Source organism: Prionailurus viverrinus, chromosome D3, assembly GCF_022837055.1.
Source record: "Prionailurus viverrinus isolate Anna chromosome D3, UM_Priviv_1.0, whole genome shotgun sequence".
Classification (NCBI taxonomy): Eukaryota; Metazoa; Chordata; class Mammalia; order Carnivora; family Felidae; genus Prionailurus; species Prionailurus viverrinus.
The window spans coordinates 79,234,704-79,251,805 of NC_062572.1; the positions used below are offsets into that span (position 1 = coordinate 79,234,704).

A 17,102-nucleotide genomic window follows, 5' to 3' on the forward strand; every position below is an offset into this window, starting at 1 on the left:
CCGTGCAGATGCTTTTTTTGTTTGATTTTTTGTTAATAGATGGGATCGACATTTAAATCAGTAGACTCTGAATAAGGCAGATTGCCCTCCAAAAGGTGGATGGGCCCATTCAATCAGTTCACGGCCTTACTAGAAAAAAAGACTTCCCCCACGGAAGAGGGAATTTTGGTGGCAGATGGCCTTCTGATTCAAACTGTAACTTTCTGCTGGGTCTCCGGTCGACCCTACGGACATTTGATTTGCCAGCCTCCAAGTAAATCCTTAAATTGAACCTGTTTCTCTGGAGAATCCTAACTGATACACTTATCTTTTCTGAAGTTCTACATTTATACTTTGCATTCTTGGTGACAGAAACCTTGATGACTCAAGAGATCTTTAGTAAGACAGACAGACAGACACACACACACACACACACACACACAGACTTATTCCCACAGATTAAAACGCTTAAATGTCCTAGTGAAAGCAATAGAACAGTGTTATTATGGTGAGGCTACGTTAATCACAGGTGTCACAGACTCACTTGAGGGTGAGGGGCGCTGCTTGTAGGCTCTGATGTTTGAAACCACAAGACCTAACATTTAAAGAAGATCTAAGTCTGTGGTGCCCACGTAACCTGCTTTTAATCAGGTTGGGCAAGGTCTTTAGCTGCGATCTGAAAGTGATGGGTCCAAACTTAATTTTCTTAGTATCTGCCCAATTGCAATATAAAGGACACAGCTGGGGACTGGGACAAGCTGGCTGATACAAGAATGCAATTATTTGGACCTTTGTTGTTGTTGCTTCCCACCACGCTCTAACCCACAGAATTGGCTGGCAGTGAGACAAGTCTGTCTCGGGAAGACCCAAGGCCACATACACCATCGTTACGTTAAGTGACTTCCTAACCACTCTTCCTAAAGCAGCTTTCTCCCCAGCTATGGTTTAGTGAATTCTTCCACCCTTTCACCGAAGAGAGCAATACACGGGAGGGATTCACTTATTTCTGACAAAGAGCCTGCTCTCTAGGAGACAATGCAGCATGAATTGGCTCGGCTGGGCTTCTGGTCCAGAAACCCTCTGGACCAGAAGCCCTCTGGACCAGAAGCCCTCTTCCAGAGATCTGGCTTCTTGGGTGACAGTGAAGAAACCTCTTTCTCATTACCCTCCCACCTCTCCCCAGCCCCAGGCACACTAATCTCGTGCTCTCCAGACAGGGCTTTGTGTTTCCTGGATCAGCGAGGGAATCCTTTGCAGCTCTCTTTCTCCTATTTGTGTAGGCCCCGGGGGAAGCTCCCCCTCCTTCTGGAGACCACCTCGAACTGCTCTGGTTCTCTGTGCTGTGCGCCTGCTCCAAACGCTTGCAGCCCCGAATGCCTCGACCGCACATATTACAGTTATTATTAAACACAACAGCAGCAACCGTTATTTATCAAGCACTTAATGAGAGCCCGCCTCCGTTCCAAGTACTTAACATGTGGTAATATTCTTAAAACAACCATGAGCCAAGTACAAATACTTTCCCACAAAAACTAAGGTAGGATTTGTATTGTGGACTGAACGTTTGCGTCCTCTTGACGTTCGTATGTTGAAATCTTAACCTCCAAGGTGACGGTATTGGGAGGTGGGGGCCTTCGGGAGGTGCTTAGATCATGAGGGTAGAGCCCTCACCAATGGGATTGATGCTTTTATAAAAGAACCCCCAGGAATCTCCCTTGCCCCTTCTGCCGTGTAAGGACACAGCAAGGAGATGGCAGTCAATGAACGAGGAAGCTCTCACCCGACGTGGAGTTTTCCAGCGCCTTGGTCTTTGGCTTAGCCTCCAGAACTAAGAGATGAGCGTTTGCTGTGTAAGGCACCAGACTATGGCATTTTTGTTACAGCAGCCAGAATGGGCTAAGGCAATACGGAAACTGGAATTAGAATTCAGGTCCGACTCCATGCAATCTATACCCCATCTCACCAGCTTGAGGGTGGGTATGCCCCGAGAGCCGGGCACCTGCTGCTCCCACTGCTCTATGCCTTTAGTGCTGGGCTGAGCAGAGTGTTTGGAGGGGCTTTGAGTTCAGCATGTGAAAAACACAGAGGTCAGGAGGACGTGTGTGCTCTGTGTAGGAAATGCTGATGACGGGATGATAGCCTCTTCAGCTTAAAAAAACCTGTATTATGAGAATTACTCAATATAGGTGTACCTGTCGGGTAACGATGTAGCTGGAGCATGCTACGTGTACTAGAAGAACCCAATGCCAGAAGAAAACTGAAATCACACGCAGGTAATCCACGTACATTCTACGTACATCGGAACTCTACAGACACCTAGCGATTAGTCACAAACAAGGTGAGAAGACATAATCTTTTACATTACGTACCTTCTGGGATGCACTGTCCAAGAACAAATTTATACCCTTTGCAGCATTTTTTCCTAAGAAACAAACAAAAGTGTGTTTTAAATGTGACGTCAGATTAAGGATATAATTCTTTTCAGGGGTGCCTGGGTGGCTCAGTCGGATACGCATCTGACTCGATTCCGGCTCAGGTCATGATCTCACGGTTCGTGAGATGGAGCCCCACGTTGGGCTCTGGGCTGACAGTGCAGAGCCTGCTTGGGATTCTCTCTCTCTCTCTCTCTCTCTCGCTCTCGCTCTCGCTCTCGCTCTCTGCCCCTCCCCCACTCACACGCATGCTTGCTCTCTCAAATAAACTTAAAATATATGTATAATATATAATTCTTTTCAGTTAGTGATTTGTGCCCAGGAAAAAGTGAGGTGTAAGGGAGACAAGGGGTTGGGTATTTTTTTTTTTAATGTTTATTTATTTTTGAGAGAGAGAGACAGAGACAGAGCTCGAGAGGGAAGGGCCAGAGAGAAAGGGGGACGCAGAATCCGAAACAGGCTCCAGGCTCTGAGCTGTCAGCACAGAGCCTGATGCGGGGGCTCGAACTCATGGACCGCGAGATCATGAGCCAAGCCGAAGTTGGACGCTCAACAGACGGAGCCACCCAGGCGCCCCTAGGGGTTGGGTATTTTTAAGGAAAGCTGAGACAGAGATATCAAGGGAAAATATAATCAACAGCACACGACCACATGTTCCAGTAGCAGAAGGTCCTTTTTTACCACATAATATATGGAATTAATCGCTTGAATTCTATGAAGTGGATTAATTCAGAGACTTCAAGCTACTTGTAGCAGACGACCAGAGGCCTACAGGATATAAAGAACTTTTACATAAAGGATATAAAGAAACTGTATCCTGAAAAGGAGCTCTGGGGCTGGCCAGGGCCCTCAGGCTACAAGCCAAGGATTCACGTGACTTGCTAATTATAACAACTTGCTAATAATAAATAACTAGGTAATTGTAACCTAATGATTGCAAATTATAATTAGGTAGCTGAGGCTGAAGCCCAAGCGGTCCCCCATTTGAAGGCTGGCTTCACCTGGACCACATAGGTACTAAAAGCTATCTAAATTATCTGAATTAAACAGACAAACAAACAGCAAATAGGCAATTGTAGCAAAAGTTTCCAAGACGTCCATCTCTGCCTGAGGTAGAGAAATGGCACCATTAGATCAAAATGCAAATCTCCACGGGAAAGATGAGGTCTCTGGTCTGGCGTTTCAAGCTCTTAACAGACCGACCCCCTGCAGATAGAGAATATAAACTCAGGACAAAAGAGAAGCAAACAACCCCTGGCAGGTTCTGGAGAGCAAAGAAAGGCGGGCAGGATTTAAGAGGAGAGCTGACATTTGGAACGAGGGACTCACCCAGGCTAACTTTCCTGCTTTTCAGGACTTTGGCCCGAGCGCCCATCACCGTTGCTACGTGGTGGGGAAAGTGAACACACAGAGAACCTGTGACAGGTTTCAGCCCGATCAAATGGAGGGCAAAACGCGGGTAACCAGAGGTGTGAAAAATTCAGGGGAAATCCTGGAAATGAGAGTGCTGGAGGACAGGAGCCTTAAGTTCTGTGTATTAAGTCTGCCCAGTCGCTGGGAAACCCTCACCCAGGCATGCGGGGAGAAGACTCGAAACACCCCAGCTAAACGCCACACGGGCTGGACGAGGGTTGGGCTGACCAACACCGACTGCGAGGCCGTTTGCACATGCCATCCATCCGAGTTGCTTGCCTGCTCCAAGAAAAGTATCAACGCTTTTTGGATGAATAAAGCAGGATCCAGGATCTCCGCAACAGAACTTGTATAAACGTGACCCATTCTCAAGGGAAAGACCATCAATGATGCCAACCCCAATTCCAGAGGTCACAAGCATCAGACACCGCGTTAAAGCGGCTGTTACGATGGTGTTCGATGAGGTAAGGGAAAAGGCACTTGTAATAAATGAAAAGGCAGGAGATCTAAAAGAAATAGCAACTGTGAGAAAAGAACGAAATAGAAATTCAAGAACTGAATGGGGCGCCTGGGTGGCTCAGTCGGTTGAGCTTCCGACTTCGGCTCAGGTCAAGATCTCACGTCTGTGAGTTCGAGCCCCGCGTCTGTGTCTCCCTCTCTCTCTGCCCCTCCGCCACTCATGCTCTGTCTCTGTCTCAAAAATAAATAAACGTTAAAAAAATTAAAAAAAAAAAAAGAAATTCAAGAACTGGAAAATATGCGTATCAAATTAAAAAAAAAACTTGCTGGATGGGTTTAACAACAGAATGGTGATATGAAGTGGGAAAGAATTAGTGAATTGGAAGATACATGCACAGGAATTACCCAATTTAAAGAGAAAAAGTGATTTTAAAAAATGCACCAAAACATCAGGGACTGGGGGCGAGGCGGGGGGACAACCTCAAAAGGTCTAAGGTATGGTATGTGGAGTTCCAGAAGGCAAACAGAGAGAGAATGGAGAAGAAAACAAATGTGAAAATGGCTGAAACATCCCGAATTTAGTGAAAAACATGAATTTACACACTGAAGATGTTTAGCAAAAGCCAAACAGGTTGAAGACACACACACATGCACGCGTACGTCTAGAGATGTCATAGTCCTACTGCTGAAAAAAAAACAAAAAAACAAACAAACAAACAAAAAGAGGAAATCTTGAAAGCCAGCAGTGAAAAACTGCACATTCTATACCGGGAAAGAATGATCTGAATGTCCATGCGCTTCTCATCAAATACCACGGCAACCACAAACAATGGCATGACATCTTTGAAGTGCTGAGAAAACAAACCGACCTGTCAATCCAGAATCCTCTATGCAGTGAAAAATATCCTTCGAGAATGAAGAGGAAATCAAGACGTTTCAGAAAAAAGAAAACCAAGCATTCAACACCAGCAGATCTGGGCTATGAGAAATGCTACAGGGAGTTGTTCAGAATAAAAACACAGGGACCAGGGAGAAAAACCTGAATTTTTAGGAAGGGCTGAAATGCCTCGTAAATGGTAAATGTCTTGGTACCTATATAAAACGTGATTTTTTTACGCTTAACTATTTCAAAGCAAAAACTATATGTCCTTGTCTTACAGGATTCATAACGCAAGCAAATGCAATCAACAGAATAATGGACCCACATGGTCCATAATGTAAATGGACCCACACGGTTACAACATTTCTACACCACGTATAAAACGGTACAATTCTGACACTTCCCTTGCGGCAAACATTCCCCTTTGTTCTGAGTTTCTCAGGCCTCCTTACTTTTCCCTTCCCTTCCCCCTACCCCATCCTCCCCTACCCCCCAACCCCGCTCCCCCGCTGGGCTCCTAGAGAACTTCCCTTTACCACTTCCAAAATCAGTATGTTCATTCAGAGGCCAAGAATTAAGCTGGGGGCAGTGAATTTGCAAGTCTCAAGAATACAGCCCGGGATCTTTTGCTCTTTTTCCTTGACTATCAAAGTCAAACTATCATTAAGAAACACCCAAAACTATTCCTGAGCCTGGGTGGCTCAGTTGGTTAAGCATCCAACCCTTGATTTTGGCTCCAGTCATGATCTCACAGTTCATGGGTCAGGGTCCCATGTTGGGCTCTGACCCGACAGCACAGAACTTGCTTAGGATTCTCTCCCTCTCTCTCCGGTCCTCCCTCACTCCTGGCTCACTCTTATCTCTCTCTCTCAAAAATAAATAAAACTTAAAAAACAAAACAAAACTATTTCTGTGTAACCATAAGAGAAATGAGATTCAAGGTTATTGCTATCGAAATAGTCTCGGTAATTTGCATTTGGACATGCTTTCTAGGTGGAAGAGAAAGGCAGTTAAATATGGTCTGCCACCTGGGAAGTGCACCATCGCCTGTGGCCTATCTATACCACGCGTGTGAGCCTATCATCTGTATGTTGTATTGAATACAAGATCCGAAACCACAGATTTGGGAGATGAGGCATTCTCTAGGTCCTAAAGCAAATTCCCACCTTTGTCAAACGGTCAGAACCTTCAACCAGATTAGACAAGACCTTCTGAGAAAAATCTGGTATGCTTAAATGTATTTTTCCATCGCATTTTAGTAAGAGCAATTTAACAAAATTTATAAGAATTGTATTAAATCCATTAAAAACTTCGCAGATAACGTATTCAACATGCACACACAACTGATCTGGTAAGAGAACGTTCTGAGGCCCAGCACGTTCTGAGGTACAGCAACACTGCCTCCTTTCTCCCTGTAACCTTTCTCATGTGCAGTCCAGCTGTGGTAGACAATCTTACTTCAAAAGCATAATAAGCAGGCTTCCTTTATAAAGGATAGTAGCAGCTGGGACGCTCCCGAATCAGACCCGAATGAAATAATTCAGGGTCCCGTCCCCTGCAAAGGACGCATTTGCCTACCTGTACATGTCCAATCAATATGTTACGTTGAATCTTTCCTCAGCATATTTTGTTACATATATCTGTGTGTGTGTGTGTGTGTGTGTGTGTGTGTGAGAGAGAGAGAGAGAGAGAGAGAGAGAGAGAGAGAGAGATTTCCTGCTATGAATAACGTGTGGCAGTGTTCAGAGTTTTCCTACAATTAGACATAATCTCCCAACATTTCCAACTGAACTGTAATTTTACATGACAAGAGAAACCCATGGTGTACAAATTCATGATGATGATTATTTTTTTTATTTTATTAAAAAAAATTTTTTTTTCAACGTTTATTTATTTTTGGGACAGAGAGAGACAGAGCATGAACGGGGGAGGGGCAGAGAGAGAGGGAGACACAGAATCGGAAACAGGCCCCAGGCTCTGAGCCATCAGCCCAGAGCCCGACGCGGGGCTCGAACTCACGGACCGCGAGATCGTGACCTGGCTGAAGTCGGACACTTAACCGACTGCGCCACCCAGGCGCCCCAATGATGATGATGATTATTTCTAACAGAAGTAGAGGATCTACCTTGACGTTCCATAAAACTCTCGTTTTCCATGGTTTAAGAGAGTCCAAGTTCCTAACAACCAGGAAGAAAACTGCTTACTAGGGTATTCATTAAAATTTTACAGTTTACTTACTGTATTACTTGAAGCTGTCCTATGAAAACTAAGAGGAACAACAGTGCCCTGGATGATCTGAAACTCAAGTGAATCATAAGAAAGTTGGAATGGAGGGGAGACATGTGTTTTTGATATATCTTCGGGGCAACGCCACATTGAAACATACGGTTCTATTTGTCTCTTTCTATGTAAATGGCGCACCTAACATACAGCCGCTGAGAACTTTAATGGCATTTCAAAGTTCACGCACACGGATACAACCCTTACAATCTCTCTCTCTTCATCCAAGACATCCTACTTGGGCATTCTGATCTTTCTGAGCATTGCAAGAGCTTGGGGTTGTCCATTTAGTGGAGCCAAAAGTAACCTGTCATTTGCCTTGCCACAAAATTAAATAACACAGTGATTTGATAATGCTTTCAAAAGGCTACAGAGCTCTGTCGGGAGATCTAAGCTTCGGGATGGCCATGCTTCCTTTAAATACCTGCTCAGCCCAGAATTAACTTCCCCTTGGCTTTTTTCTTAATTGCATACCTAACGCCATCGCTCTGCTCGAGGGGAGGGGGTCTGAGACTTCACTGCCCCCTCTTGCTTTTCGAGAGTTCCTGAAGACGGCATTATTTTGCAGGTCAAACACCCATCCAGCAGAAGTCACGATTTAAAATAAACGACGGAATATTCCAAAGTATAAAAAAATAAACACTGGCTGCACATCTTACCGCGTTTCAAAGACTACTTACAACACAACTTACGTATAATGAAGTTGAAATGGCCTAAGTGAGACCTCCTTCTCCTTATGCGACCGGACCCAAGTACAAGCATGGCCGTTTTTTATCTTTAAGAAAAACAAACGAAGATGGGGAAAGCTCATGTGGACTTCGGGGGAGACAGCCCTTCGTGAGCCGCTTCATGTGGCAGAGCTCGGTTTTCCAAACGCAAAACGCCTTTCCCATTTCTTGGCGAGGGGAAGTGGCGATTAGGTGGTTGTCACATAGAAAGGGCGACATCTGCTCATCAGGAAAGTCTGTGCAGGTTTCCCCTGGGTGCCCCAGAGCATACACACACACACACACACACACACACACACACACACACACACACACACACACACACAAAACGTTGTAAATAAAAACAGTGCGGCCAGAAATACATCCCAGCGACCGAGCGCGTGTGAGAGCTTTTGGAAGGAAAAACCAAGATATCAACATCGGACTGTCTGCCGTTAGTTATCAGATTCTAGAGAAGAATTAAAACAACAACAACAACAACAAAAAACCTCCCTGCGGAATTAGAAGGACAAGAAGGAACCTTGAAAGGTCAAGTGAGCTAGTAGGCAAGAGATATTTCAACACTCGTCCCACAGCAACAGTAAATTTTCCTAAGATTTATTTGGTGCTTCCTCTGCATCGCTTGCCTACACGTGCACCAGACAGCTCAGATGTTTTATTTGTTTTGTTTGTAATGAGAGAAAAAAACTGCACTTTTTAGAGTATTTCGGGGTTCTTTTTGCCCAGCTACAGGTAGTGGATGGAACAGTGGCTCTGGGGTCAAGAACATCTGCTGTACAATTCTGGCTCTGTCATTTAAAGAGCTTGTGATGATGAGGCACCTGGGTGGCTCAGTCAAGTTGAGTGTCTGACTTCGGCTCAGGTCATGATCTTGTGGTTCATGGGTTTGAGCCTCGCGTTGGGCTCTGCGCGGACGGGGGGGAGCCTGGTGCCTGCTTCAGATTCTGTGTCTCCCCCTCTCTCTCTCTGCCCCTCCCACCCTGTGTGCTCGCTCTCTCTCAAAAATACACTAAAAAATTAAAAAAAAAAGAGCCTATGATAGGACTTTGGGCTTGTTTCTTAAACTTGTTGAGGTTTTAGATTCCTCGTGGATAAGACATGAATAATAGTATTTGCTTTCTTTTTCCAAAAATGGAAGAGAGGGGGAGGGGGAGAAAGGAGGGAGGGAGAAAATTTTGATTTCAACATGATGGAAAAGTAACATTTTTGTCCTTTTCTTTCCCAAGCTAATGCCAAATAACGGGAATAGGAAATATAAATTCAAGCTGATAGTCCATAGTTTTAGGAGTATATTTCTAATATGAGTTAGTTTATTTATTAAAGTTTATCTCCTTTAGATGGTGTGAGTAGGGGAGGGATAGGCAGAGGGAGGGAGAGAGAGAATCCCAAGCAGGCTCCGCATTGTCAGCACAGAGCCAGACGTGGGGCTCGAATCCATGAAACTGCAAAGTCATGACCACAGCCAAATCCAAGGGTCGGACACTTAACCGACTGAGCCACCCAGGTGCCCCTCTAATATGGAGTTAGTAGGAACACGGCCAGTGGACGGGAGAATGGGAAGTGATTTCGCAGAGCAGAGTGACTTCAAACCTACGTGCCTCCAGGGGCGGTTATCGTGGAGAAGCCAACTGACCCCGCGGAGGCTCAGCCCCGCTCAGGAATCGGAGACGCCAGGTACGGAGGAAGGTGGAGGCCAACAGACAGCAGGCCAACCTGAAGGTCTGGTGAGAAGGTGGACTTCTGGTTTCCTGACCCCCGGCTCCCTTTGTCAGATACCCTCCGTCCACCACCGCGAGAGGTAGAAGGTACGTTCCTTGGGGAAAATTGTACCCGAGGAGATCGACTGTCACACCAAGCCAGAGGCCCACGTGGAATATACCCATGAGTAGATACTCCTGCCCACGCACAGAGTTTCCACATATTTTTAAAGAGTCCCTTCAATGGAATATCTCATTGCACAACAATGGAAGCCTCCCGGTGACGGCTTCTGAAGGCCCCGATGGCGGCTTCCGCGCATCTCCAACCAGTTAGTCCTAAATGAAGACAGAGGAGGCTGGGGAGGTGCAGAGCCCAGTCAGCGGGGTTCTTTTTCACCATCTAACTACTAACTGCACTGCGACATGCCAGACGAGGGGTCCATAAGAGACTGACGCCAGGAACAGCACACAACTCCTGGGACTAAATTAAAAGCCTGAGGATTTCAAAGCGGTCCTGAATTTCTTTGTCAAACTCCTCAGAGTGAGGAAGTTTTCCTCTTTGTTTTAACCTTCTTCTCTTGGAGAAACTTTGATTGAGCTTCGCATGACTTCACATGAACTTCTAGAATGCCTCTTACACCAGATGCCCTGAGAACGGAACCCAGTAAAATGATTCATCTCCCATTGAGACCTGCCTGGATCCAGCCCTGTAACCAGAAAGTGCTCCTCCCGGGAAAATGGAATCAGATCATGTTTACCGTAGCAATCAGTGAAGATTAAAAACAAAACAAAACAAACAAAACAAACCCATTTATTTATCTACATATAAACTTGCTCCTGCCAAATCTCAGTGACAATGTGAAGAGACTCATAAGCAGTATGTTACATATCACGTGGTCTTATATGCACAATTACCGACGGCCAAGATCAAAGGCAGAACACGCATGGCAAGTCCGCAAAAATTTAAACACAGAGTAACCACAGGATCCTACAAATGTACTCCTGAGCATATACCCAGAAGGATTGAAAGCAGACTCAAAAGACACATCTGTTCATGGCAACATCATTCACAATAGCCAAAGGTACAAACAACCCAAACGTCCCTTGGCAGATGGGTTAAGTCAACGTGATACACACAGAATGGGTTATTCATCCTTTAAAGGATCTTCTGACACATGCTCTAACACGGATGAAACTTGGAAACATTATGCTAAGTGAAACCATACCAAAGAAATACTGGAGAGAGAGTTACAAATATCGTAGGCCTCCACTTATATGAGGTGCCTGAGGCAGTCAAATTCTTGGGCAGAGAGTCGAACCGTGATGGCCAGGGGCTGGGTGAGGAGGGAATGGGGAGCTGCTCAATGGGGACACAGTCTCAGTTTGGGACGATGAGGAAGTTCCGGAGACGAATGCTGATGGTTGCACAACAATGCGAACGTGCTTACTGGCACTGAAATACACACCTAAGAATGGTTAACGTGGTAAATTTTACGTTGGATGTATCTTCCCACACATACGCGAAAAGACTAGAGGAGGAGGGGAAAGCTGTTGAAGCCGTTCTTCTCACCATTAATACCTGGGGCATGGGATCATCTGGGTTTTAGCTGTGTGAATTACAGAAAAAATATTTTTTAGGCATGTGAGGGTTATCGTTAGATAGGGCTAAGGTAACAACCAGAAGGTAGTTATTCCTACAAGGCTTCAAGTGATAATAACGTATTCAATCCAACAACATGTTCATCAGGCATCTTCCAGGAAGACAGAAGAGCCGGTGGTTAGGGCCCTGACCCCTGGGGATGTACCTCCCAGGTTTGAATCCCCGCTCTTCTACTTTCCAGCTGTGGGGACCTTAGACAAGTGACTTAAAGTCCCCCTAACTCCATTTCCCCATCTGTAAAGAGGAATGACAATAGTGTCCACCTTGCTGGCTTGGTGTGCGGGTTCGATGTGTAAAGACGCATATGGAGTTCAATACAACGCTGGCTGTATGAAGTCCAACAGGGAACGTGCAAAGAAATGTGGTTTTCCTGTTGTGTCCCACTCTAATGTTCACCTTCAAGGACCCTGGTGTGTTTTAGAGGAGGGAGCATGAGGGAGTCAGCGGCTGAGCCATGGTCTGACTGCCCATTGGCTTGGCTTTGAGAAGAAGCCAGGGCTGACTGACAGCAGTACCGAAGCCAGTGTCTCGGCCGTTTCATTGCCACGGTCGTGTATCAGCTAGCAGGAGAACCCTCTGAGGCCACTAACACATTGCACTCCCCTCTATGTGATCAGTGTAATATCTGTTCTCCATGATGAGAGGCACGTGACCGGATCTCGTCTTGTTTCCTCAAAGCTGGCTCAGCAGCACTTGGGAGGCACAGACAACTGCCCGGGCTGCGGGGCTGAGAACACGTGTAGCCACTTTGGTATATTGTTTCCACCACCTCCCTATCTCCCTGCCATATCAGACATTCTCACAGGGTCAGGGACCTCCGCAGAGGGCATCCCTGAGTCTACGCGGGTCCTGGAGACAAGAACCTGGGGCTGCCTGCCTCTTCACCACGATGCTAACGCTACATATGTAGCTCTCTTTTCACACACTTTTCCCTCCTTCCCCACCTCCTCAAGTGAGTTTTCTACCCCACGAACCCTCATCATCTTGCTCCCTGGCTGTCTTTTCCCTGATTCAATAGAGAAGTTGGCCGTTTTTGAAACGTAAGGAAAAATGGTAACACATTGAAAAAGGTAGTTTGGCATTACCTTTGTATAAAAAAGATAAAGATAAAAACTGTATGCATCTGTATATTTATATACACATAGGCAAGAGATCTTTTCATTAAAAAAATAAAGATTAGGTTGGGTATTCATGGATCTCTTTACGTAAGATTTTTTTTTTTTTTTTTGAGATGTAATTGACCTATAACATTGTACCAGCTTCAGGTGCATGACATATCGATTTGATATTTATATGCGCTGTGAAATGATCACCACAGTAAGTCAGGTTTTTTTTAATGTGTTTTCTGATTTTCCTTCAATGAACAGGTGCTAATTTTGTAATAAGAGAAAATAAAGGAAATAATCAAACGAGAGGGATTTTTTAGGGGTGTTTTGGTACATACATTTTGAATTTTTTAAATTTATTTTAGAGAGAGAGAGGTGTGTGTGTGGGGGGGGGGGGGAGAGAGAGGGGATATGAATCAATCTCAAGCAGTCTCCAGACTCAGCAGGGAGCCAGAGGTGGGGCTCGATCCCACAACCCTGTTCATGAACTGAGCCGAAATCAAAAGTCAGACGCTCAACCGAGCCACCCAAGTGCCCCTGTTTTGGTACATTTCTAATGCCAGGCTTGGCAACAGTTTTGGAAACTGCTAGTTTTGAAAGTTGGCCAAGGAGTAGCAGTCATGAGCGCGTTTGAGAATGGTGCATACAGGCACCCACCCACCATGATTTACTTTGCCCGGAAACTCAAGACTTAGATTTTGGACAACTAGGTTTCAGCCGAACTGATTCTGACCCAAGTCACCTGGAACCGATATATGGCATTTATTAATGCCATAAAATTACTTCTGGGACTTAGGGCATCGTTTAGTAGGATGTTTGTCCTTTTTTCACATCAGAAAAATGGTTTAATAGAGGTTCGTCTGGGCGCCTGGGTGGCGCAGTCGGTTGGGCGTCCGACTTCAGCCAGGTCACGGTCTCGCGGTCTGTGAGTTCGAGCCCCGCATCGGGCTCTGGGCTGATGGCTCAGAGCCTGGAGCCTGTTTCTGATTCTGTGTCTCCCTCTCTCTCTGCCCCTCCCCCATTCATGCTCTGTCTCTCTCTGTCCCCCAAAAATGAATAAACGTTGAAAAAAAATTAAAAAAAAAAATAGAGGTTCGTCTGAAGGGAGGATTTTAAGAGAATGATTTTCCCCATTCATAAGACCTGTTTAAACCAACGAATCTCTGCCGACGTTTATTCCCAGGGTTGCTAATTTTCAGAAGCACTGATAGCTGTGAATCGTGTCCTACTCTCTGCTCCATTGGACACGGACAGCGCGTGGGAAGTGGAGACCATTCCTTGCAGCGATATAGTTCACCATATGCAGTGACACTGGGGGGCCCAAAGGCCTGGTCCCAGATGTATTTTTATCCTATCAACCCTCTGAGCATCCAAGGGATGCCTGAATGGTTATTAATAATCTGTTCCAATGGCATTCACCAAGAAAATCAGATCTTCAAGCAATGAATTGTTCGCGATCAACCGAGCAATACAAGAAGTCATCCACGGTGGTTCCCAAAGCATTCCTGAAGTCTTCTGAAGTTTCCTGACGACTCCTCCACCTTCTCCTCCCACCCTGGGCTCCCCGTGCAGCTCAGCCAGCGTTTTCTCGCTGCTCTCTCTTCTTCAAAGGCTGGGTTCAGCTTCAGGATTTCAACTCTGACCTCTGTTTACGACTCCTGAACTGTGACCCCCCCAGGCCCCCTAGTTGCGATCATTTTGCTTGCCTGTATTTTCCAGGTTTCCTGTAATTATCAGGTCTTAACTTTCATAGTGAGAAAAGGTTATATTTTAAAACTAATAGAAGAAAATTAACTTCTCGCTGCCACCGTGGAAGGGAATAACATCCCTGATGGGGCCAGAGCTCGGAGGCCAATAACCCACAAGACTGTTTTTATATATTGCCTTCGGTTTTTCTCCCCAGTGAGAGACCCAAATTACCCGTAACAGCCACACTTCCAAAGGTCATTGCCGTGGCAGAGATAACTAGCTCTTTCTCCATAACTATTTCCTTTTTCCCCCCATTGTAACAAAAGCCCAGATTATAGCTGGGTACGTTAACTTCCCAGAAGAAAGGGAGGAATTCTGCAGCCTCGCACCCACCAGGCACTGCCTTTCGTATAAGCCCGGCAACAGGATGTGAGTAGCCGTGACACCTTAAATGGAAGGGGCACGTAAGCTGTCCTTTTCACCTTCCCGTGAGTGACAGCAAGAACACGGTAGTGAGCGATCTTGGAACGTAGCGATGGGTGGGTCAACACACAAGGAGCTCGGTCAATGTTGCTGTCCAGCCACCACAGAAGATAAGGACTCCTGACAGTTTTGTGTAAGAGAACAAACTTCCACCTTGTTTAAACTGTTATTTTTGGTTTCAGCTTATAGGAGCCTAATACACCCAGAAAACTAAAATAACTAAAGGGAATGAGTCTATGGGAGCAAGGCTACTGCAATGCAAGGTTAGCAAGCCAGAAGGGGCCTGGAGAAGAACCAGGCTTTTATTCCACTTCAGGAACAACTGTGCAGGGAGCCCTTGAGCCTTGTGAAACGCTGACCCTTGAAATATAAGTGTCTGGAGCCGTCCTTGCAAATTAACCAAAGCTGAAGACCTCTCTGCTTTGACAGGCCCGCGATCCTTCTTTCCATGCCGTGGGCAGAGTTTCGTTGGCACTCGGCCCCCTTTCCTGTACTTCACCTTGGTAAGTGAGGCATTTCCCGAGAGCTCTTGTAACGACAATTTCCCGATTCAGAATTCTGCCCACGGGTCGGTCAGCTGGGAATTAAATGCGGCAGCCTGAAAGGAGACAGCTTTACTTGTAATGACTCTCAAAGACAGAGGGAGCCCGATCGGAGATCTTTCTTCCATCACTCATGTGACATATGCCATTCCTCATATGCATCAAATTCTTACGGAAAATGAAATGAAACACAACTGGTGCTAATTCAGGTCGAAATTCATACGCTACCTCTAAATGACTCGCAGAATAGAGCAGGAATCTTCTACGTTAGACGCTGAATTATATAATGATCCGATATCACAGTAAGAGCTTTAATTCGGATTAACCAGCAACTGGAAACATCAAATGTGAATTCAACCAACACTTAATTGAAACCTTCCTATACACCAAGCCAAGCATCTTCCATAGATTATTTCATTAAATACTCGTAACCATGCTTCTTACAGATGGGAAAACTAAAGCTGAGCTGAACATGAACCGAGGCTGCAGGATTGCAGGGGCCACCTCTTCCCGGAAGTGGGTGTTACAGGCGACAGGGAGATGAGTGCGATTTGCATTGGGTCCTTGAAAACAATCAGTGTGGGAGAAACACAGGTGCACAGCCACAGAGACCACAAGAGAGGGCATTATTGGCATCAAAATGCCGGGACAGTGTGCTTCCTCAGGACAGAAGGGAAGAGTCATAACTCAGTTTCAGAGGCTGCAGGAATGTGCCACCCGTGGGGGTTGCTCCAGTCCAGGAAGCTAGATCAGGGCCCCTATAAAGGGACCCTCCCTCTTGCTACATCCCAGCCGTGACTCTCTAGCTTGGCCCCAAATCCACCTTCTCTGTCTTGGAACCTCGGCTCACTCTGGGGGAAAATCCCCTGCCCTTGATTCAGATCACTTTCAGGATGTGCCTCCGAAGCCTGAAACTCACGTAATCCGTAAGTCAGAGAGTTACAGTACAGGCCCAGAGGAGAGGTCGGGTAGAAGAGACTGCAGACTGAGAGCACTCAAAAAGGCTACCGAAATATTTCAGGCAAGAGGTTAAGAGGGTGTCAACAGGGTAGTGGGAACTGAGAAATAAGAATAGATTTTAAAGAAATTGCGGAGGCAGAATCGATAGGATTTCCCAACACACTGGATGCAGAGAATAAGAAAAACAGAGAAGTCCAAGACTGGAGAATTATTTCAGGGGAGCTGCCTGGAGGATCAGGTCACCTTTAGCTGGTGCAGGTTACACGGGAAAAGAGCGAAATACAAAAGACTGTTATAGTACAGATTTGGAGATGACTAGAAGGTATTAATTACCCTCAGTTTTGAAACAGCATTTAGGATGTTTGAGGCCTCAGGCAACTCATGGGCAAGGCAGGGGCTTTAGAGGAACAGGTGATGCTAAGTGTTGGATAAACACACCCAGGGAAGGTATGGGCCAAGGACAAAGTTTGGGGAGATGTCCTCCCGCAAGAACTGGGCCCAGTAAGGAAGCCAGTCTTACTCTGAGTCTCTGCTTCCCATTCCGTGAAAAAAGGGCCTTGGACTAGGGTGGTCTTTAAGATCTCCCCCAACTCCCAAATTCCCTAGCTCTTAAAGTGATGAAAATGTTCTATATCTTCACTGTGGTGGTAGTTACATGGCCATATACTCTGTCAAAACTCATTGAACTGTTCACTTAAAATTGGTGCATTTTATCGGCTGTAAATTATACTTAAGTTGATTTAAAAAAATTTCTGGCTTCAAGTAATTACCATTCCGTGCAAAATTATTAAAAA

The 17,102-nt window shown here is 45.7% G+C and overlaps 1 protein-coding gene across 2 annotated transcripts in view; it reads right to left on the reverse strand.

The window, feature by feature from the left end:
* The window catches only part of CCBE1 (collagen and calcium binding EGF domains 1), a 248,201-nt gene that overhangs the window by 47,371 nt on the left and 183,728 nt on the right, over positions 1-17,102 (reverse strand). For both annotated transcript variants that reach the window (XM_047827888.1, XM_047827889.1), the window contains exon 3: positions 2,349-2,401. In XM_047827888.1, the coding sequence (XP_047683844.1) occupies positions 2,349-2,401 (53 nt within the window). The remainder of the gene's footprint in view (positions 1-2,348; positions 2,402-17,102) is intronic.